The following is a 23,898-nucleotide window of genomic DNA, read 5'->3' on the forward strand; positions in this document are numbered from 1 at the left end:
TTCCAATATTTTTCCCTCCCTATCCCTCCCATCCCATCCCATTTCTAAACATTTTATTAATGAATCACCTCATTTGCAAAAACCATATGTGGCCACGTTTTGGCAAATGCTTACATCAGTGACTAACAAAAAGGCAGTATGAGGAAAACCAGCGAGAAAAATGGCCGAATGTGAATGAAAACCAATGAAAATGCCACACACTGTCTTTTCGCTAGTTGATGCTACTCGATGATCTAAGACATACATTTTAACTCTGTCACTTTCAAAACTTATTCCCGGTCTTCCCTTCTTTTTGTATATTAATGATTGATTTTTTTATACTGTTTCTGCCCCTTCTTTTTAAGACGCTGATGCATCCAGGATACTCTCAGTCCTTCATCTCCTGGGCCCGGCAGCCACTGAACCCGACGGGGAACCCTCCGTTTCGCTCTGATCACTGCGTCAGGGGTTTCAATTTCACTGCTTCTCATACGCACTATCCAGACCCACCATGCTCTTCAGGCTCTCATACCACTTCACGAATCAATACCGGTATGAAACGAGTAAAGGAGGAGTGTCGAGAAGAAGACTCAAACTCCTGAGGAGACCCCAAGCGAGATCTGGGGGCCACCGAGAAAGAGGGAGAAATTTCCCTCAAATAGTAAGCCGGGGCCTCGGAGTCCCGCGAATGGGAGACCGAAGAGGCCCTACTAAAGTGTCTGGGGGGCGTCGAGGAATGACCCCATGCTAGATGGGCCGGGGAAGACCCCGGGGTCCGAGGAAGTAACTGGCGACGCCTCGGGGAAGACTGGGTTAAAGGAGAAGTCCTCCACTGGTTTCGAAGAAGGCCCCTTAGAGGCTGGTAGCTGCCTCAATGGGGAACACAACCTCGAGTCCAACTCAAGGACAAGCGTGTGTCTAGAAGGTTTTGCGGGCGGAAACCTGCCCTGAAGGGATGGAGAAGCCCGAGGCGTCTTAGGAGGGGCAAATCTCGACAAAGTAGCAGGGGAAAAATGACCCCCTGGTCTGGAACCCCGAAAAGTTACAGGTGACCCGGGGGATGAAGAATCACTCGCGGAAACCTGGCGTGTCTTGTGGGCAGGGCCTTGAGAAAGGAGGGGATGCTCAGGCTGGTCAGACCGAGACAGGGTCGAGACCGAGGGCAGAGGCCTCGAAGTCGGGACCAGTTGGCTCACCACCGAGGAAAGCTGCATGGTAAAAATAGCCTTAAGCATATCCTCGAACATAGGCACCGAGACCAAAGGTGGTTGGGTCTTAGGTGCAGGAGTGCGCTCCTTCGGGGGAGACCTCGAGAAGAGTATTCCCTATGTGAGGAGGTATACTTAAAGTGATTTCTCGAAGATGCCAATGAGGTGGCACTGGCATGAGATTCGGAGGTAGGCTTCTTTGCCAGCACACCTGAGGAGGAAAGAGGAGACTTACCCAAGGCCGGAGTAACAGCAGGAGCCGAGGCCGGAGCCTTCCAGGCCGACGGGGACTTAGAGGCCGAGGACTTCGAGGCCGAAGCGCCCAACGAGGGCGCTGAGGCCGAGCTCGAGGCCTGTCCCGCAGGATCCATGGGGCCAAAGAGTTGGAGAATCTTGGTCACTCTCTGACGAAGAGCCCGCGGTTGCAAAGTCACACAATGGGAGCACGACTCAGCGCGGTGCTCTGCACCCAGGCACTCCACACACCAACGATGAGGGTCGGTGATGGAAATAACCAGGTTGCACTTAGTACAGTTTTTAAACCCGGAATGAGGCCGGGACATAAGAAAAAAGACGTCCAGGCGAGGCCAGGCGGCCAGAGTAAGACCGGGAACCCGGTCAAAAGGTACGAACTGAAAAACAAATAAAAGGAAGAAAAAACACAGACGCGAGCACAGCGACTCAAAAGAAACTAACCAAACAAGCCGCGGTGCAAGAGGCACAACGATATCATGCGAAGCAAGGGAGCAGTGCTTCTGGCTCCGTGGAAAACAGAGAACTGAGGACATGCTGAGGAGATGCATGCACTAGACCGGGCGGGAGGGGCACGCGCGCATGCATGGGCCAATCGCAAGTTGAAGGTCTTCAAGCAAGTCTGCTTGTGAAAACGTCCACTAGGGGGCTCTGTCGGTGACGTCACCCACATGTAGAGAATATGCTGCCTGCTTGTCCTGGGATAAATAGAGGATTTCTAATTAGAAAACAAAGGATATAAATTGAAGAACTAGGCCGGTATTGGACAAACTTGCATGGACTGTGTCCCATATAAGAACATAAGAACTGCCATACTGGGACAGACCGAAGGTCCATCAAGCCTAATATCCTGTTTCCAACAGTGACCAACCCAGGTCCCAAGTACCTACCTAGATCCCAGATTTTATCCTAGGAATAAGCAGTGGATTTCCACTCAGTATTTTATAGATCTCTACCATATCCTCCCGAACCGTCTCTTCTCCAACCTGAAGAGATGGGCTGGGGTGGGCATCAATGGGAACTTCACTAACCTGGAACATGAGGATGTTACTGGCCTGACATTACGGTAGATATCCTACAAACAATGGGATGGTTGTATAGGCTAGAGTGAGCTTGGACGGCAACTTCAGCATTTGGAACTCAGGACAATACCAGACTTTACAGTCTATGACCCAGAAATATCAAAGAAGAGACAAGTTAATTTAATTATGTATTTTTTAATGGGTATAACTAATGGGTAGACATGATGGACCGTTCAGGTCTTTATCTGCCATCATTTACTATGTTACTATGGATCGGTTGCAACTAGTTTTTGCAAAACAAGAAGGTTCATTAATAAAAACATTTCATGAAGGCAAAAAACTGTTTTGGGACTATTACTGTAATTTAATGGGTAGCTTTTCTCTTTTAAAGAAGTTCTTCAGCGCACTGTAGTATAAAGCACAGTTACTTACCGTAACAGGTGTTATCCAGGGACAGCAGGCAGATATTCTCACATGTGGGTGACGTCATCCACGGAGCCCCAACGCGGACAGCTTTTCAAGCAAACTTGATTGAAGATTTCAAGTTTGCTAGTGCTGCACCACGCATGTGTGTGCCTTCCTGATCCACTAGAGGGCGCATACCCTCCTCATGGTCCTCAGTTCAGATAGCTAGCAAAGAAGCCAACCTCGGGGAGGCGGGCGGGTTGTGAGAATATCTGCCTGCTGTCCCTGGATAACACCTGTTACGGTAAGTAACTGTGCTTTATCCCAGGACAAGCAGGCAGCATGTTCTCACATGTGGGTGACCTCCAAGCTAACCAAAAAAGGGACGGAGGGAAGTTGGCAATTCAAGAAAACAGATTACGCAAAACCGACTGGCCCAACCGGCCGTCGCTCCTGGACAGAGTATCCAGGCAGTAGTGGGAGGTGAAAGTATGAACCGAAGACCAAGTGGCTGCCTTGCAAATCTCCTCGATAGGCGTCGACCTGAGGAAAGCTACAGAAGCCGCCATCGCTCGGACTTATGTCCCGCGACTCGACCATGCAGCGCGAGACCAGCCTGAGCGTAGCAAAAGGAAATACAAGCAGCCAACCAGTTGGACAAGTTGCGCTTGGAAACTGGGCGTCCTAACCGAATAGGGTCGAGGGACAAAAACAATTGAGGAACCGTCTGAGGAGACTGAGTGCGTTGAAGATAAAAAGCCAACGCCTTCTTACAGTCAAGTGTGTAAAGCGCCACCTCGCCAGGAGGCGAGTGGGGCTTCGGAAAAGAGACCAGAAGAACAATGGAATGATTGAGAGAAAAGTCCGAAACTACCTTGGGCAAGAACTGGGGTTGAGTACGCAGGACCACCGTGTCATGAAGAAATACAGGAAAAGACGGGTCCGCAACCAGAGCTTGCAGCTCACTGACTCTGCGAGCAGACGCGAGAGCAACCAGGAATACCACCTGCCAGGTGAAGTAATTCAAAAGAGCTTTATCAGTGGAATCAAATGGAGGTATCACCAATTGAGTCAGGACCACACAAAGATCCCAAACCACCGGAGGGGCTTTGAGCGGAGGATGTACATTGAAGAGATCCCTCATAAAGCAGGAAACCGTCGGATGGACGGAGAGCAGCGTCCCATCAAGCGGCCGATGAAAGGCAGCAAAAGCACAGAGGTGGGCTCGAATAGATGTCGATTTGAGACCAGACCGAGACAAGTGAAACAGATAAACCAGCACTAAAGAAAAGGAGGCAGAGAGCGGATCCATGCAGTGCTCAGAACACCACGCAGCAAATCAGGACCATTTCTGGGAATAGCATTGCTGAGTGGAGATCTTTCGAGAGGCCTCGAAAACACCCCCACCGACTTGAGAGAAACAGAAGGAGGGAGGCACGTTGCGAGGAACTAAGCTGATAAGTGTAGAGACTGCAGATTGGAATGCAACAGAAACCTCAACACTGAGACAGCAGAGAAGGGAGCATAGGTAGGAACAGAGGCTCCCTGACATGCTGGAGGAGCAGGGAGAACCACAGCTGCCAGGGCCACAGAGGAGCCATCAAGATCATGGTGGCGCAGACCGACAGGAGGTGTATCAAAGACCTGAGAATCAGAGTAAAGGGAGGGAACACATAGAGGAACCTGCCCATCCAATCGAGAAGGAAAACATCCACCTCGATGGGAACCCGGGAGAACATCCTCGAGCAATATCGAGGCAACCAGTGAGTGAGGGGCAAAGCGAACAGAACTACCTGTGGGGTTCCCCACCAAACAACCACATGCCGCAGAGTCTGAGAATGGAGCGACCATTCATGCGGCCGAAAAGGGCGACTCAACGTGTCCACCAGACAATGCTGCTCGCCCCGGAAATACACCGCCCAAAGAAAGAAGTAGTGGTGTAACTCCCCCTCCAATGACGAAGGGCTTCCCTGCAAAGTAACAGGGAACCTGTACACCCTGGCTTGGTCACTGAATACATCGCCACCGGGATGTCGGGACGCACCAGAACCCCGCAATCCAGCAACCAATAACGAAAATCCACCACGGCATTGTAAATGGCCCAAAGCTTCAGCAGATTGATGCGGCTGCGACGGTCCGCACCCGACCAAAGACCCCGAGTCCGAAGGCCGTTGTGTTGCGCCCCTAAGCCGATGCCGAGGAGTCCATCGGCAGAACCTTCTGATGCGGGGATACGAAGAGGTGGCCCACCAACGAAACCAGCGCACCACAAAAGCGCTGGGAAGCGGGATCCCGATCCTGCCATCACTGAGATGCTCGGGTCCAGCGGGGAACACGAAGAGGAAACCAGGCGAACATCGAGACATGAACTGTGGAGACCCATGATCCCAAAGCATCAGCATCAGCTCGGCCGAGGCCGAAGACCGCTGAGACACCAGCTGACTCAGGCGCAGACAGGCGGCCTGCCGAGGTAGAGGCAGAGGCAGAAAAGACTGGAGGCGGACCGAGGACAGAGGGGCCATCGTCCGGTATAAACAAACAAGGCCCTCCCCCTGAGGCCGAGACAAGAAGGAGCGCAGACAAACTGGGTCCAGGTCCGCCCCGACGGACTCCCGAGACTGGGGCGGACAGAGTCTGAACCGCTCCCAGACTAGAAACTAGTGCAGGTCACGAAGGGCCAGGACCAGACGCAGATGGGAGGATGGGAACGCCCAACCGACAGAGGCGAGGCTATACTCCCAGTGCGTAGACACGGTGACACCCCTCCTGAAGGGAGGGGAGGAATCCCCAGAAAGAGAGCAGCCCGGAGGCTATGCGAGAATAGTCAAAAAGACGGCCAGGAGTCGCCGAAGCCGGCGGCTGGACCATAACCCGGCGCTGCTGCAGCTATTGCGGATGCTGCGAAGGAGGCCGAGATAACACAAGAAAGGTATCCGGAGGGCCCCTCCGGACAAGGAGTCCAAACCACCAAGGCAGAAGGGATTCAGCTGAAGGCGTCCCGATAGGCGAAGGACCGGTCGCGTTCTGAAAGGCGGTTAGTGGCCTCCGCAAGAGAGGCCTCAAGAAACGCAGTACTCATGCAAGTAAAAGTGGTGAGACGATCCTGGAGGTTCGGATCCTCAGCCACACTCTGTGCCAAGCGAGATGACGCATGGCGGGAGCAATAGAGCCGGAGCAGGGAGAGAGTCTCCTCCAGGAAACCAAACTCCGCACTACAAGAATCCGTCAAGGCTGCCCGGAATGAACCGAAGAGAAAACGGGGAACCCTCTCGAATAGGAGCCGGAGACGCCGAGGCACAGAGCCACAGACGAAGTCGAGGCACGAAGCCCCCGTCGAAACCGGGGCGCAAACCCGCAGTCGACGCCGAGGCCCAAAGCCTCAGCCGATGCCGAGGTATAAAGCCCCTAGCGACGTTGCGGCACCAAGCCACAGTCGACTTCGAGGCACAAGGCCACAGTCAACCAAAGGGCACAAAGCCCCAAGCGACGTCAAGTCACAAAGCTCCAGTCAACGGCGAGGCACGAAGCCTCGGTCGACAACGAGGCACAGAGCTCCAGCCGACGATGAGGCCCCCAGCCTCAGTCGACGTCGAAGCACAAGCATCAGGCGACGCGGAGCACACGGCTCAGCCGACGTCGAAGGTACAAAGCATCCGTCGATGTCGAGACACCAAGCCTCAGTCGACATCGTGACACCAAGCCCCAGTCGACCTAGAGGCAGAAAGTCGAAGCACAAAGCCTCAGACAACGTTGAGGCACAAGGCCGCATTCTACGTCGAGGCACAAGGCCTCAGGCGGCGGTGAAGCACCAAGCCCCAGCCGACGTCCAGGCACAAAGCCTCAGCCGACGTCCAGGCACAAAGCCTCAGCCGACGTCCAGGCACAAAGCCTCAGCCGACGTCCAGGCACAAAGCCTCAGTCGACGTCCAGGCACAAAGCCTCAGTCGACGTCGAGGCACAAAGCCTCAGTCGACGTCGAGGCACAAAGCCTCAGTCGACGTCGAGGCACAAAGCCTCAGTCGACGTCGAGGCACAAAGCCTCAGTCGACGTCGAGGCACAAAGCCTCAGTCGACGTCGAGGCACAAAGCCTCAGTCGACGATGAGGCACAAAGCCTCAGTCGAGGTCGAGGCACAAAGCCTCAGTCGAGGTACAAAGTCTCAGTCGAGGTACAAAGCCTCAGTCGACGTCGAGGCACGAAGCCTCAGTCGAGGCCGAGGCACAAAGCCCCAGCCGACGTCGAGGCACGAAGCCCCAGCCGACGTCGAGGCACGAAGCCCCAGCCGACGTCGAGGCACGAAGCCCCAGCCGACGTCGAGGCACGAAGCCCCAGCCGACGTCGAGGCACGAAGCCCCAGCCGACGTCGAGGCACGAAGCCCCAGCCGACGTCGAGGCACGAAGCCCCAGCCGACGTCAAGGCACGAAGCCTCAGTCGACGTCGAGGCACGAAGCCTCAGTCGACGTCGAGGCATAAAACCTCAGGGACATCGAGGCACGAAGCCCCAGGAGACGTCGAGGCACGAAGCCTCAGTCGACGTACGAAGCCTCAGTCTACGTCGAGGCACGAAGCCCCAGTCGACGTCGAGGCACACCGAAGTCCGTCGAGGTTCAGAAGTCGGCACCGTACCAATGAAACTGGTAATAAAGGTGCAGCAGTACACTCCATAAAGGGCAACCTCGAGATGAGTATTCCCATGAAAGGAGGCACGCATCGAAGGTCTCGTAGAGGTGGGCACGATTGCACTCGATGCCTGGAATGCCCGAGACTCAGCCGGTGGCGTTACCAAGGTAACACACCTAGAAGAAAGAAAGAAAGAAAAACTTACCGGGGATCGAAGCTACTCAGTCCGATTCCAACGAAGGAAAAAGGGTCCCGGCCATTCTGCTCACACGAGGTGAGCCCAGAGAGAGGCCAGGGAAGAAGAAAATACAGCTGCAGCAAAATGAGGCCTAGCAGCATGGCTGAGGCCCAAGAAGGGCCTGCCGATGGAACCAGCAGAAACACAATAAAAAGTCCTTTTTTTTTTTTTTTTTTTTGAAACAAAGAAAATACACGATCAATTAACAAACGCACAGCGACTCCCTAACAAAATAAAGAAGCCGCGGTGCCAGAAAGGCACTTAGAAGAACACAGAGAAGAGAGACAGGGCTTTCTGGCTCAGCGGAAAACTAAGAACTGAGGACCATGAGGAGGGTATGTGCCCTCTAGTGGATCAGGAAGGCACACACATGCGTGGTGCAGCACTAGCAAACTTGAAATCTTCAATCAAGTTTGCTTGAAAAGCTGTCCGCGTCGGGGCTCTGTGGATGACGTCACCCACATGTGAGAATATGCTGCCTGCTTGTCCTGGGATAAAATACTTTTTGCTAGCTAAGTTGAAATTCACAGTTCTAAGCTCATCAGGAAGTATACCCTTTTGGAGGCAAACTTTAGCTTTTAAAATTTTCCCACAATTTAAACCTTTACCCTCTATCTTCAAAAGAACAGGACAAATGAAACTCAGTGGGCACATGCCAGAGGCCATTTCTAAAGGTCAACATAAGAACTGCCATCTCCGGATCAGACCTTCGGTCCATCAAGTCTGGCGATCCGCACACGCGGAGGCCCAGCCAGATGTACACCTGGCGTAATTTTAGTCACCCATATCCCTCTATGCCTCTTGTAAGGAGATGTGCATCTAGTTTGCTACACGACGGCCTCCTAGCCACCCAAGCCGCAAGACTGGACAACCAGATCTCCAACCTCCTGATGACCACCCCAGACTATAGGACGTTCAGAAAAGAAATAAAAACCAAACTTTTCAAGAAATTCCTGAAGCAGCAATAACACCACGACCGTTTAGTAACTCTAAAACTGACATTTGATCCACCCACTACTGCACTAATAATAACAAAAGAACTTCCACTATGACAACCTATTAACTCTTTGACAAACCACCTCACCCTCAACAACCTGCTAAATGTTTATAAGACCTACAACTTACCTCTCTAGCTAATCATTGTAACTCTGTCTTTTTTAAACTAACCTTTTGTAATCCGCCTTGAACCGCAAGGTAATGGCGGAATAGAAATCCCGAATGTAATGTAATGTAATGTAATGTTTGCTTTTAAATCCTAGAACGGTAGATTCCGCAATAACCTCCTCTGGGAGAGCATTCCAGGTGTCCACCGCTCGTTGCGTGAAGCAGAACTTCCTGATATTTGTCCTGGACTTGTCCCCCCTTAGCTTCAGTCCATGTCCTCTTGTCTGTGTCACACTGGACATTGTAAATAATTTTTTTCCTGCTCTATTTTGTCGATTCCTTTCAATATTTTGAAAGTCTAGATCATATCAAATAATGGAAGGTTTAGTACATACCCAATTGATGGACTACCTTGACCAGTTTTCTCTACTACACGAAACCCAGTCCGGCTTCAGACCTCTGTTTAGCACTGAGACGGTGATAGCAGCGATCCTAGAACACTTACGCAACCTATTCACCAAGGGCCATAACGCCTTAATCATGCAATTTGACATGAGCTCGGCCTTCGACTTAGTGGACCACAAAAAATTACTACAATGTTTAGACGCGATCGGCATTGGAGGTGAGGTACTTGACTGGTTCCGAGGATTCCTTACGGCCCGCACCTATCAGGTACGCTTCAACGGCAACCTCTCTAAAACATGGAGAAACCCATCAGGCGTTCCACAGGGGTCCCCATTATCCCCTCTACTCTTCAACGTCTATATATCATCACTAGGCATGCAGCTGGCCCAGCGAGGTATAAAAGTATTCAGTTACGCGGATGACTTTACAATCATTATCCCGTTTACTACGTCTCCCTCCGAAATCACCCCCACAGCAACAGAAGCACTAAACCTGATGGAACAATGGACCACAGAATTCAAACTCAAGCTCAATTCAGATAAAACTAAATTCTTTATAGCCTCGCCACACCCACATAACACGACAGAATCACTACGCATTAACAAACTCAATTACCCTATTCAACCAACAACGAAGGTTCTAGGGGTAATACTGGACCAAGGTCTAACTATGAAAGACCATGTAGACTCCCTAGTCAGAAAAGGATTTTTTACCCTCTGGAAACTTAGGACCATTAGAGCATACTTCGACACCTCAGCATTCAGAATTCTGGTACAATCCCTAATACTAAGCCACCTTGATTATTGCAACATTACCCATCTGGCAATCTCTCGGAAGCAAATGCAGAGACTACAACTTATACAAAATGCAGCAGTCAGGTTGATCTTCGGGTTGAAGAAGACCGATCACATAACCCCTTCCTACCGACTCTTGCACTGGCTGCCAATGGAGGCTCGCACGAAGTTCAAGCTAGGATGTCTCTGCTTTAAGGTATTATCAGGTCTAGCCCCTAAATATATAATAGACCTCTTCTCATTCCCAACTAACAGACATGAGAGAAGCACACACCTGAAATTTGTTTCCCCACCGGCTAGAGGATGCAGATATAAGAGACATCATCAACAACTTTTATCGTACCAAGCAGCCTTATGGGGCAAAGACCTAGGAAAACTAATCACACACTCAAACAACTATAGCGAATTTAGGAGACACCTAAAAACATACCTGTTCTTGAATTACATAGGTAACGAACAAGGACAAAAGCCCCCTTCGTAATTCCACCCATATCAGATCTTGCAAACTGTTAACCTCTAACCTCTAATCTCTAAACTATGAATGTCCCAATCAATTAATGAAACTTTTCTAACTCATTGTAAATAGCACGGAACTTCCCGGTCCGGCAGTATATAAACTATTGTTATTATTAATGTTGTTAATATCAGATGGTCACTGTTATACTCTGTAATTCACCGACTGTACAGTTTCACCTCACTGTAAACCGCCTAGAAGTCGCAAGATTGTTGGCGGTATATAAGAATAAAGTTATTATTATTATTATTATTATCCCCTCTCAGTCTCCTTTTCTCAAGGGAGAACAATCCCAGTCTCTTAAGTCGTTCCTCGTGTTCCAAGTCCTCCATACCTTTTATTAGCTTCGTTGCTCGTCTCTGCACCCTTTCCAGCAGTTTTATATCTTTCTTTAGGTTGGGAGACCAATGTTGGACACAGTATTCCAAGTGTGGTCTGACCATTGCCCTATAAAGCGGCATTATAACTTTCTCCGATCTACTCGCGATTCCTTTCTTTATCATGCCTAACATTCTATTTGCTTTCTTTGCCGCTGCCGCGCATTGTGCCGACGGTTTCAGGGTCCTATCTATCATTACACCCAGGTCCTTTTCTTGTTCGTTTGTTTCCTGGTATTCTGAGGTGAATGTCCTCATGGGAGCTTGCCGGGGAAAGCAAAGAAATTTGATCATGTAACTCCTTTACTTAACAAAGCACATTGGCTTCCAGTCGCACATCGTATATTGTATAAATTAAGCTTGCTCACCTTTAAATCTCTTATATTTTAAACCCCAGCTTTTATTTCTAAAGCCTTGATACCTTATACTTCATTCAGATTACTGAGGTCGAATGACCAACATTTATTGGTCATTCCCTCTCTCAAAATTATTAACACACGGCAGCAATCTATCTTTTCCATCACAGCTCCTCAAACATGGAATTCACTTCCAATTTATTTAAGAGAGGAAAAGAATTTGGAAAAATTTAAGACCAAACTTAAGAGCTTTCTTTTTAAAGATGCATTCAATAACTAAATGAATTGCTTATGGCTCTCTTTTTTATCTTTATAGTTTTTGAGAGTTTTTTCCTTCCCTTTCCTATTGTTTTTAACCTTAATTGTTTTTTCTCTTATTAATCAGATTGTATTTCTTTCCTTGCCTTTCCTTGTGTTTTATTATGTTTGTATAAGTTGGTTTTTATTATGTTTAGTAGATTTAGTCCCTTTGTTAGTTGTATTTGTTTCCCCTAACTCTGTAATTTTTATCGATTTGTACATCGCTTAGAATTTGGAATAGGCTATTAATCAAATTTTATAATAAACTTGAAACTGACTGTTCCATTATTACATTATTACTGTACAGTGGTCTTAATGCCACTGTACAGAACCATGGTGAGACCTCATCTGGAGTACTGTGTGCAGTTCTGGAGGCCACATTACCGCAAAGATGTGCTTAGAGTCGAGTCGGTTCAGCGGATGGCCACTAGGAATATCTCGGGGCTCAAGGGTCTCTCGTACGAAGAGAGACTGAACAAATTGCAGCTTTACACTCTGGAGGAATGCAGGGAGAGGGGAGACATGATTGAGACGTTTAAATACATCATGGGTCGTGTCGAGGTGGAAGATGACAATCAAAAGCAGGGAAACAAGCTGAGGACGAAACAGACACACCACAGGAGGAGGATGACCTAGACGAGGCTTGGGGTCTGGCTACTCACGAGGGGGACACCAGGAGTGCCAAACCACGAGGAAAAACAGCAAGAAAGGCGAACAAACGGGACTTACTTTGCTTATACACTAATGCTAGGAGCCTAAGGGCTAAAATGGGAGAGCTGGAAGTCCTAGCCAGCAAAAAGGGACTAGACATAATTGGAGTCACAGAAACGTGGTGGACTGATGACAATAAATGGGATGTAACTTTACCAGGTTTTAAACTATATAGGAGAGATAGGTCACACAAGAAGGGTGGAGGAATAGCGTTATACATAAAAGAATCCATACCTTCAACCAGGATGGAAACAACAGTAAGGGCGGGCGACTTGGAATCACTATGGGTTAAGCTACCAGGAGGAACTGGAGCAGACACAAAATTGGGTCTGTACTATCGCCCACCTGGACAAACGGAAGAAATCGACCAGGATCTGGAGGCTGAACTGAGGCAGGTATGCAAAAGCGGAAGTGTGGTGGTGATGGGAGACTTCAACTACCCGGGAATAAACTGGAGTATTGGGCACTCAAATTGCATGAGGGAGACCAAATTCCTGGAGGTCACGAGGGATTGTTTCATGGAACAGCTGGTCACGGAACCAACACGGGGTGATGCCACTCTTGACCTAATCCTCAACGGACTAGGGGGACCCGCTAAGGAGGTGGCGGTACTAGCCCCACTAGGAAACAGCAATCACAACATGATCCAGTACAGGCTAGAGATTGGATCATCAAAGGTAAAAAGAACTACAACGACTGCACTTAACTTCAAAAAAGGGAATTATGATGCCATGAGGAAAATGGTGAGAAAGAAACTCAACGACAGCACAAGGAAGATGGACTCCGTAGTAAATGCCTGGGCCCTACTCAAGGGCACAGTGCACAAAGCACAGAACCTGTGCATCCCCAAGTACAGGAAAGGGTGCAAAAAAAAATAGAACAAAAAATCCAGTGTGGATAACAAATGCAGTAAAAAAGGCGATAAGTGACAAGAAAGCATCATTCAAAAAAATGGAAAAAGGACAAAACAGAGGAGAACCAAAAGGAGCATAAAAAACACCAAAAGGAGTGTCACCGAGTGGTTAGGAAAGCAAAAAGAGAATATGAAGAGAGACTGGCGGGGGAAGCAACAAACTTCAAATCATTCTTCAGGTACGTTAAGGGGAAGCAACCAGCAAGGGAGGAAGTGGGACCCTTGGATGATGGGGACAGAAAGGGAGTGGTAAAAGAAGAAAAGGAGATAGCTGACAGGCTAAATAAGTTCTTCACGTCAGTCTTCACGAGGGAGGACACAACCAACATTCCGGAACCTGAGGAGATCGTAAAGGGGGAGCAGGATGAAAATTTGGTCCAACTAGAGGTAAGCAAGGTGGATGTCCTCCGGCAGATAGACAGGCTAAAGAGCGACAAATCGCCAGGTCCGGATGGCATTCACCCAAGGGTACTCAAGGAACTAAGGCACGAAATAGCTGAACCACTTCGACAAATATGCAACCTATCCTTAAAAACTGGAGAGATTCCGGAAGACTGGAAAATAGCAAATGTCACGCCCATCTTCAAGAAAGGCTCAAGGGGAGACCCAGGAAACTACAGGCCGGTGAGCTTGACCTCGGTCCCGGGAAAGATGATGGAAGCACTGATTAAAGACAGCATCTGGGAACACATCGACAACTATGGGCAGCTAAAGTCGAGCCAGCATGGCTTCTGCAAGGGCAGGTCATGCCTCACGAACTTATTATACTTCTTTGAGGGGGTAACCAGCCAGGTGGATAAAGGGGAATCCATAGATATCATTTACCTTGACTTCCAAAAAGCTTTCGACAAGGTGCCACATGAAAGACTACTAAGGAAGCTATGGAACCACGGGGTGCAAGGGGAGGTCCACCGATGGATCAAAAACTGGTTGGCGGACAGGAAACAGAGGGTTGGAGTAAAGGGCCATTACTCAGACTGGCAATGGGTCACGAGCGGAGTTCCACAGGGGTCGGTGCTGGGACCGCTACTTTTCAACATATTCATTAACGACCTGGAGGCAGGAACAAAATGTGAGGTTATTAAATTTGCGGATGACACCAAACTATATCGCAAGGTAAATAACATGGAGGACTGCGAAGATCTCCAAAAAGATCTGACAACACTGGAAGAATGGGCCAAAAAATGGCAAATGAGTTTCAACATAGGGAAGTGCAAAGTCGTACATATAGGGAAAAAAACCCCGATGTTCACTTACAAAATGGGGGGATCAGCGCTAGGGGTGAGCGACCTTGAAAGAGACCTGGGAGTGATGGTAGACACAACATTGAAGGCGTCGGCACAGTGTGCAACAGCCTCAAGGAAAGCAAACAAAATGTTGGGTATCATTAAGAAGGGTATCACGACCAGAAAGAAGGAAGTCATCCTGCCACTGTATCGTGCTATGGTGCGCCCGCACCTGGAGTACTGTGTTCAATTCTGGTCGCCGTACCTCAAGAAGGACATGGAGGTACTTGAGAGAGTTCAAAGAAGAGCAACTAAGCTAATAAAGGGTATGGAGGACCTCTCATATACTGACAGACTGAAAAGGCTAGGGCTTTTCTCCCTGGAAAAGCGAAGACTTAGAGGAGACATGATAGAAACCTTCAAGATCATGAAGGGCAAAGAAAAAATAGACAGGGACAGATTTTTCAAATTAAGGGGATCAACAAGTACAAGGGGGCACTCAGAGAAATTGAAAGGGGAGAAGTTTAGAACAAATGCTAGGAAGTTCTTTTTCACACAGAGGGTGATGGATACATGGAACGCGCTACCAGAGGATGTGATAAACAGGAGCACGCTACAGGGGTTCAAAGAAGCTTTGGATAGGTACTTGGAAGACAAAGGGATTGAGGGGTACAGATAAGAGTAGAGGTATATTATAGGGATGGGATTAGAGGTAAATTAATCAGGGATCACTGTTCAGGCACTAGGCCTGATGGGCCGCCGCGGGAGCGGACCGCTGGGCAGGATGGACCTCTGGTCTGACTCAGCGGGGGCAACTTCTTATGTTCTTATGTTCCTACTCAGGGGACCCTCGGCCACAAGAGGGCATCCGCTCAAACTCAGAGGAGGGAAATTTAAGGGTGACACCAGGAAGTATTTCTTCACGGAAAGAGTGGTGAGGCACTGGAATAAGCTTCCGGAGCAGGTGGCCAAGGCCAACAGCGTGCTTGACTTTAAGAATAAATGGGACATCTACATGGGATCCCTACAGAGGCCTAGTAAGGCACTCAGACTTGATGGGGTGGGTCAGTAGAGTGGGCAGACTTGGTGGGCTATAGCCCTTTTCTGCCGTCATCTTTCTATGTTTCTATGTTTACTTGTAAACAGCTCCAGGTTCTGGGTCACACAGTTGCTTATTCTTCTGAAGTCAGGAGGTAGGTGTGTAGCACAAGAGGGCAACAAGTAAAGGCTTCTCAGGCTACTCTCAAAGAATAAAAATTGTATTGTTGCAATAATTTTGGTTTGTTTCCATATATTGGTTGCTGGATTGCCTGCTATCAAATCCGGATGTCAAACAGAGAAACACAACAGAAAGATGTTCTCCATGTAGACTTATTTTGAAAATTATGGAGCATTGCCTTTTTCAACTCCGACTAAAAAGAATGTTCCCTCAAATTATATATGTTGCACAAATCCCATTGAGAGACTCATCCCCCACATTATGCTAATCTGAATGCTGTTTTATGGAACTGACCCCAGTGTGTCTAACCAGAATTTCGACATCATCCAATCAATCACTTTTCTACTCCAGTCACCAATCTGCTTGTCTGTCTCTTTTCTTCAGTGCTTCCCCCATAAGAATTTAGCAAAATTATTCCCAGCAAGCCATTGCTGTTGGAATTACAGAGCACAGTTTTGCTCTGGGACAACTGTGCTCGTCTATCTGAACTTAACTGGGTGTACCTGTAAAACCGAAGAGCTATCTCAGGTTGATCCGAGTAGAAATGGTTACTTCCAATGCATGCAAGAGCTTCCACATGAGTGTTATCCTGTTTCAGAACATCTTTGTAGCACTCGGTGGCTGTTGTCATGTTCATTTCCTGTTTCCCCAACCAACAAAAGAAAAGAAAAGGGTTGGCTTGTTTTTAATCACTATGAATTTTGGTAATGGTCGGAGTTGGCACATTTTCACTGACTACGACTCCACAGCCCTGCAAATGAGGACAGAGTCTGCGGGGAGAGGGACAGATATAGAGCTCATGGGGATAGGGCAGAGACAGATCCCACAGAGATGGATACAGGGCCGGGATGGGGTCAGGGCCAAACTTTGTCCTCATGTCAATCTCTACCCCCAGGTTAAGGCTGGCAATGCATTTATCTACTAGGTGGATGGACAGCTGAGTTTGCCGGAGGCCAGCACAACCTGACAGAAATCCCAGCATGAGATTCAAACTCAGATCATGGGCACGGTAGGCATGCAATCAACTTCATCTTGATACCTACATTCCTTAATTAACTCTGTTTGCAGTAATAATACTCACCTCCTGAATCCTGGCAATGCCACATAGAAGGTTTACTTCTCCTGGAAATCGATCCAACCCTTGTTTGAAAAGATTTAATGCTGTTATAGGTTGGTCCAAGCGTGTATATACCTAAAAAATGTGAAGCACACAAATACCCAATACAGTGATTATCTATAACCACAACAATGTTATCTGGATGCAAGTTCCTGAGTGAAAATATTAGTTATGAAAAAGAAAGACTACAGCTTATGGATAAGGAAACATTTTTTTAACACAAAAAATTTCAAATTTTACTTCAAGCCTGCAATAACACTTTACGATTCTGTTACACTACAAAAGAAATTTGTATCATATTTAGCAATTCCATGAAAATTTCTTTCCGAACTGATTACTTTAAGGCATTTTGCTAATTCTGACAAATAGTGATTACTGCCTCTTTTTTGCCATCATTTTAAAGATTTTAATTATATATAACGGGCAGAATTATTCCTGTCATGCTATTCATTCAAACAAAATTAGTTATACTATTCTGTCAAAACTGCTGCCTATTCAACATGAACATTATTCTGAATACATTTTCAGTTGTTCCAATTGTTTAACTTAATGAGGAAAAAAAGAGATTAGGTTCTTACCTTGCCAATATCATTTTTAGTAGATAGGTGTGTCATTCAGAAACCGTGCAGAAGGAATCTGTTCCAGGTTTTCAACAACTCTTCCTCCTTCTCCAGAAGGCTCTGCTACACCCTTCAGTTTGTACCAAAGAAGGTGATAGTCCTATATAGGAACTCTACCCTGTCGGTATTTTTCCGCCTGCCTACTGTCTTAAGTCAGGAAGTTTGAGTCAAAACTGAGATTTTGATATCAATCAGGCCCTAAGGGGCTCAAAATTGAAACTTAAAACACATCTAAAAACCCGCCCAAGTCGGCACTTGAACGATCTAAAAGGCAGGCCATGTATGTGCCAATAATCAAACCTGTCTCCAAAAAATCAGCACTTACTATAGGAAAGCCTAGTAGATCTGCACACAGGTTTCTTAAATAGCATGGGGGGTGGGCTAGTAAACCATAGAGAGGAGGACCCCATAGAGAGGAGGACCTAGGTTAGAGTAGCTTATGGGCTTTCCTATACTAGGTGCTGATGCTCTGAAGACAGGTATGTACTTTTTTATTCCGATCTTTGAGGGGGTGTGAGGGGGTCAGTGAATACTGGCAGAGTGTGTGGGAGTCTTTACTTTGTCTCTGCAGTGGTTATCTGGCCACTTTGGATATCTTTTGGGCACTTATACCTGTTTTTAAATTGTCTTTGTCACAACGTATAAGTCTCGTAAAACCCTGCAGGACAACTAAGTGTAAGTCGGCCCACATCCTGCCCTAACCACTCCTCCAGATACGCCCCTTTTAGCTCTGGGAGCACAGTGGCATTCAGAGGCCTAAAAAGTTCCTGGATACACCCAAAAAATAGATTATTATTGGCACTTGGATGACCTGCCTTTTAGGTTGTCCAAGTGCCGACTTGGGTGGGTTTTTAGACGTGTTTAAGTTTCGATTAAGGAGGAGGAGCTGAAAACCTGGAATGGATTTCTTCGCAGCTTGCAAACATGGGGAGAATACCCTACTGTCTAGAATGACACACCTATTGCACTAAAAAGAAAGATTGGGTTCTTTCCTCAATAATCTTTCTTGGAGATATGTCTAGTAGTCCTGAACACTAGGGTTATGCAACTGAACGCAAGTTGCTTGCAGAATGCTGTCAATCATCTTTGAATTCCGCCTCCTTCCCAGGAAGTTGCTCCTGCCCCCTCAGTTTGTACAAAAGCAATCAAGCAGTACTGTAATGAGAGACATAACTGGAAGGAGGGAAATCTATTTATTTACTTTGTTTTCTATCCTGTTCTCCTCAATGAGCTCAGAACGGGTTACAGGTTAACATACATAGAATATAGTCATGACAGTTTAACATACATAGAAAACAGTCAAGACAGGTTACAGTTGATATATTTACAAACAATATGTTCATCTGAATTTGCTCTATACAGGGGATCTAGTGCCAATATACATTTCTTCTAATTATATTTAAGAACATAAGCAGTGCCTCTACTGGATCAGACCATAGGTCCATCGTGCCCAGCTCACGTGGCGGCCCATCAGGTCCAGGACCTGTATAATGATTCTCTATCTATACCCTTCTATCCCCTTTTCCTTCAGGAAGTTATCTAATCCCTTCTTGAACCCCAATACAGTACTCTGTCCTATTACACCCTCTGATAGCACATTCAGGTGTCCACCACCCTTTGGGTGAAGAAGAACTTCCTTGCATTGGTTCTGAATCTGTCTCCTCTTAATTTTTCCAAGTGCCCTCTCGTTCTTGTAGTTTTTGAAAGTTTGAAGAATCTGTCCCTCTCCACTTTCTCTATGTCCTTCATGATCTTGTAAGTCTCTATAATGTCCCCTCTAAGTCTCCGCTTCTCTAGGGAAAAGAGCCCCAGTTTCTCTAATCTTTCAGCATATGAAAGGTTTTCCATACCTTTTATCAATTCTACAAAGATGAAAGTACTCGAATAGATAATTTTAAGAACTGTCTTTCAGTAAGTCTACTGCTAACAGTATTTTGCCACAACTATTAAAAGGGCAAATGCCCATTTGGGATCATGAAGAGTAACTTCAACTGCAGTCAAGCTGCAGCATAAATTAAGTCAAAAAGATATATATAAGTCCTAACCTCTTTAGAGCTACATCCAAGTCCTCATCATTGACTGTAGCGGTGCACAGGGAATTCTGTTAGGTGGTTTTGTTTTAACACTTCCCACATATTTAACCTGATACATTTAATATATTCAGCAAGCATTCTTCAAAAACAGGGTGAATGCTGTCACTACACCACACTAACCTTACACAACAGCTCTCTGCCTAGGGCCAGACTGGGTTGTAGATCTTCTCCAAAGCCTGTACTGTATCATTTTACTCATAGTATAGATCAGAATAACTGAGCAAATTACATAGGCTTAACTGGTACTTTTATTGGTCACTATTTTCTAGATATAATAGCAAATATTTTATTAAGAATGATTTAGGTCTCTGTGATTTGACCAGAATCAGAATTAAACAGTATAACTTTTTGGAAAATTTTATCTGTATACTTCTTCCCTTAGGAAGGATTTTAGCATGAAATACCCTGAAGACTTAGATATCAACCTTCCAAATCTACTCAAATTCATCTTGCGGTACTCTAGTCAACCTTGTCGCAAGGAATGTGCTCATACTCATCCACCACTGACAGATCATGTGTCCCACCTAGAAGGCAAGATTGAGAGACTTCAAACAGAAATCAGTTTTTTACGCAAGGTCCAGGCTCAGCTGGCTAGCCAGATTTCAGATGCCAGAAAGGATGAACATAGACTGAAAATTCAAAAGCAAGCACTGGAAGAGAACTTTCGTTTTCATTGTTCCTCATATAGAAATAAACAAGAGATTAGGTGAAGAGGGAAGCTGTAATGAACATATCAATTAACATTATAACCTTCAAGTAACTCATCAAAGTAGATACCAAAACTTTGTGCAACCAGCACTAATATTATATAGAGCTCATAGCTACTTGCATGTCCTGCTTTCAAGCAGAAACTTAGAACAGCTTTTACTTTCTTGAATGTTTTTTTCAGCTTCTCTGAGAGACAAAGAAGTCTCCAAATCCAGACTGATCCTAAGGCAGAAGCCAGGTGAAGCCCACTTATAGGGCAGGGTTTCAAGACTACTAGACATCTACAAGAAAGAAGATTATCAAAGTAAGAACCTAATCTTTCTTTCTAGTGCAATGTGTCTAGTAGTCCTGAATGCTAGGGACATACCAAAGCAGTCCCCCAAGTATAGGACAGGCCCACTGAGCCTGCTTTCAAAATGGAGGACCCAAAAGTGGCGTATTTCTTGGCTGCTAAGTCTACTGTATAGAACCTGGTAAAGGTAAGAAGAATAGACCATGTACCTGCTCTACAGATTCCTCAGATGAAATTGCCTGAGTCTATGCCCATGCAGCTGAGACGCTCATACATGAGCACCGCAACAAGGGGGCTGGAGGAACTTCCAGTTTCAATTCTCACAGAGAGGTAGATATAATGCCTGAGAGCGCAGAAGTTTGAACAGTTGGTGCACTGTGGGATCTTCCCTCTGGTCCAGGATTTTACGGTATGGACTGTTTGAATAGGTGTTGTCTTAAGATAAACAGGTGTCGATATGGAATGTGTGTCTTTATATGGGAAAAGCATTATTTGTGATTTGGATGTGTTTAAAGATAGCATATACCCAGATTTAGAAAAGGGGGCAGAAAGAATCAAGCAAAGGACCCAGCATGGTTAACAAGAGAAGTTAAGAAGGTGGTAGGAGATAAGAAAAAATCCTTCAGGACATGGAAAAAGGATAAAACTGAGGAAAATTGGAAAAAGCACAGGAAGCACCAAAAAGAATGCCACCGCGTAGTCAGAACAGCAAAGAGAGAATATGAAGAGAAACTTGCAAAGGAGGCACGGAACTTTAAACCTTTCTTTCGATATGTGAAAGGGAAACAGCCGGCGAGGGAGGAAGTGGGACCCCTGGATGAGGGGGATAGGAAAGGAGTGGTAAAGGAGGAAAAGGAAGTGGCGGACAGATTAAACACGTTCTTCTCGTCGGTCTTCACAAAAGAGGACACATCCAATGTTCCGGAACCGGAAAAATTCTTCAAGGGGGACCAAGAGGAAAAATTATCGTGCATGGAGGTAAGCCTTGAAGACGTACTCAAACAGATAGATAGGCTAAAAACTGACAAATCGCCAGGCCCGGACGGAATTCACCCAAGAATACTAAGAGAACTTAGAAACGAAATAGCGGAGTTACTGCAACAGATTTGTAACCTATCCCTGAAAACAGGGGTAATACTGGAAGACTGGAGGATAGCAAATGTTACACCTATCTTCAAGAAAGGAACCAGAGGCGACCCGGGGAATTATAGACCGGTCAGCTTGACCTCAGTTCTGGGGAAGATGGCCGAATCATTGATCAAGAACAGTATCAGTGAGCACATAGAAAAAAATAAGCTGATGAGAACAAGCCAGCATGGCTTCTGTACTGGAAGATCCTGCCAAACAAACCTACTGCACTTCTTTGAGGGGATAAGCGGACATTTGGACAAAGGTGACCCCATAGATATAGTATACCTAGACTTCCAGAAAGCCTTCGACAAGGTACCTCATGAGCGCCTTCTAAGGAAACTGTGGAACCACGGGGTGGAAGGGGACATACACAGATGGATCAAAAACTGGTTGGCAAACAGGAAACAGAGGGTAGGAGTAAAGGGACACTATTCTGACTGGATAGGGGTCACAAGTGGCGTCCCACAAGGGTCAGTTCTGGGACCGCTGCTATTCAATATATTTATTAATGACTTGGAAACAGGGACAAAGTGTGAAGTTATAAAATTTGCGGATGACACAAAACTCTCCGGTAAGGTTAGATCTGTAGAGGAATGTAAAAAACTCCAAAGGGATCTGGACAAACTGAGTGAGTGGGCAGATAAATGGCAGATGAGTTTTAATGTGGAGAAATGTAAAGTTATGCACATAGGGAAAGGGAACCTGATGTACAACTACATGATGGTGGGGATGACATTGGGAAAAGGCAACCTAGAAAAGGACTTGGGGGTTTTGGTGGATAAAACAATGAAACCGGCAGCACAATGCGCAGCGGCCTCAAAAAAGGCGAACAGAATGTTGGGCATTATCAAAAAAGATATCACTACCAGAACCAAGGAAGTTATCCTCCCGCTGTACAGGGCAATGGTGCGACCGCATCTGGAGTACTGCGTCCAGTACTGGTCGCCGTACCTAAAGAAAGATATGGCGATACTCGAGAGGGTCCAGAGAAGAGCGACAAAAATGATAAAGGGCATGGAAAACCTCTCGTATGCTGAGAGGCTGGAGAAGTTGGGGCTCTTTTCCCTGGAAAAGAGGAGACTTAGAGGGGATATGATAGAAACTTATAAGATCATGAAGGGTATAGTGAAGGTAGAGAGAGACAGATTCTTCAGACTGGCGGGGGCAACAAGAACTAGAGGACACTCAAAAAAATTGAAGGGAGATAGGTTTAGAACAAATGCTAGGAAGTTCTTCTTCACCCAGAGGGTGGTGGACACCTGGAATGCGCTTCCAGAGGGGGGTGGTTGAGCAGAGTACAGTTTTGGGTTTCAAAAAGGGATTGGATGAATTCCTGAAGGGTAAGGGAATCCAGGGGTACAATTAGAGGGTTACTATACAAGACAAAATGCTCTTGAGTAATAGATCACTACAGGTCATTGACCTGGGGGGGCCGCCGCGGGAGCGGACTGCTGGGCATGATGGACCTATGATCTGACTCGGCAGAGGCCATGCTTATGTGCTTATGCTTATGTGCTTATTTTTGTCGAACCATCGGCTTATTTGTTCCAATTTCTGGTTGATGTTTTGAATTGCATCTATGGGGTGTAGTATCTGTATATCGTAAGCATAAGCGTAAATTGTGAAACCTATGGATTGTCCCAGGGTGAGTAGGGGGGCGGTAAAGATATTGAATAGCAGAGGAGATAGAATTGATCCTTGTGGTATACCATAATTCTGTTGAATGGGATCAGATGAGGTTTTGTCTTATTTTATTTATTTATAATTTTATACATTATTCCCAAGCATAAACATCTTGTACAGTAAGATTGTATTAAAACAAATGAAGAAAAAGAATACAAATTACAATACAATATAGAAGATATTAAATATCATAACATCTTCTCCTTATAAAGACAATCTCTAATCCACAATTATTGGATCCTAGACTTCAATAGAGTGAGATAAAATGAAAAGATCATAATATTAATCTTAAACTTAAGAAAAGATGAGGTTTTGTCTTTGATTACTTAAGATCAGTGTCTCTGAAACTTTTTTAGCTCCGGCATACTAAACGGAGCAAATGTTTTTTGCAGCATATTATAATTGAAATTATAAAATTGCAAAACCAACAAAAAATTAAATTTGAGAGTTATTTAGTCAAAGTTCTTTAAGTTATGTATGGATAATCATAACAACGGTGATACTAAAGTAGATAGAATAGAATTGCTAATCAATGCAATGGATGTGCTTGTTTTTCAGTGCAAATTAACTCAAAACGATGCTCGATAGTTGACAAGGAAACACACATTTC

The 23,898-nt window shown here is 46.3% G+C and overlaps 1 protein-coding gene across 3 annotated transcripts in view; it reads right to left on the reverse strand.

The window, feature by feature from the left end:
* TTC8 (tetratricopeptide repeat domain 8) overlaps positions 1 to 23,898 on the reverse strand; it is a 120,516-nt gene that overhangs the window by 34,010 nt on the left and 62,608 nt on the right. For all 3 annotated transcript variants that reach the window (XM_033953210.1, XM_033953209.1, XM_033953212.1), the window contains exons 9-10: positions 16,726 to 16,836; positions 16,148 to 16,284 (exon numbers count right to left, since the gene is read on the reverse strand). In XM_033953210.1, coding sequence (XP_033809101.1) covers positions 16,148 to 16,284; positions 16,726 to 16,836 — 248 coding nt within the window. The remainder of the gene's footprint in view (positions 1 to 16,147; positions 16,285 to 16,725; positions 16,837 to 23,898) is intronic.

The sequence above is a fragment of the Geotrypetes seraphini genome, chromosome 7 (assembly GCF_902459505.1).
Source record: "Geotrypetes seraphini chromosome 7, aGeoSer1.1, whole genome shotgun sequence".
Lineage (NCBI taxonomy): Eukaryota > Metazoa > Chordata > Amphibia > Gymnophiona > Dermophiidae > Geotrypetes > Geotrypetes seraphini.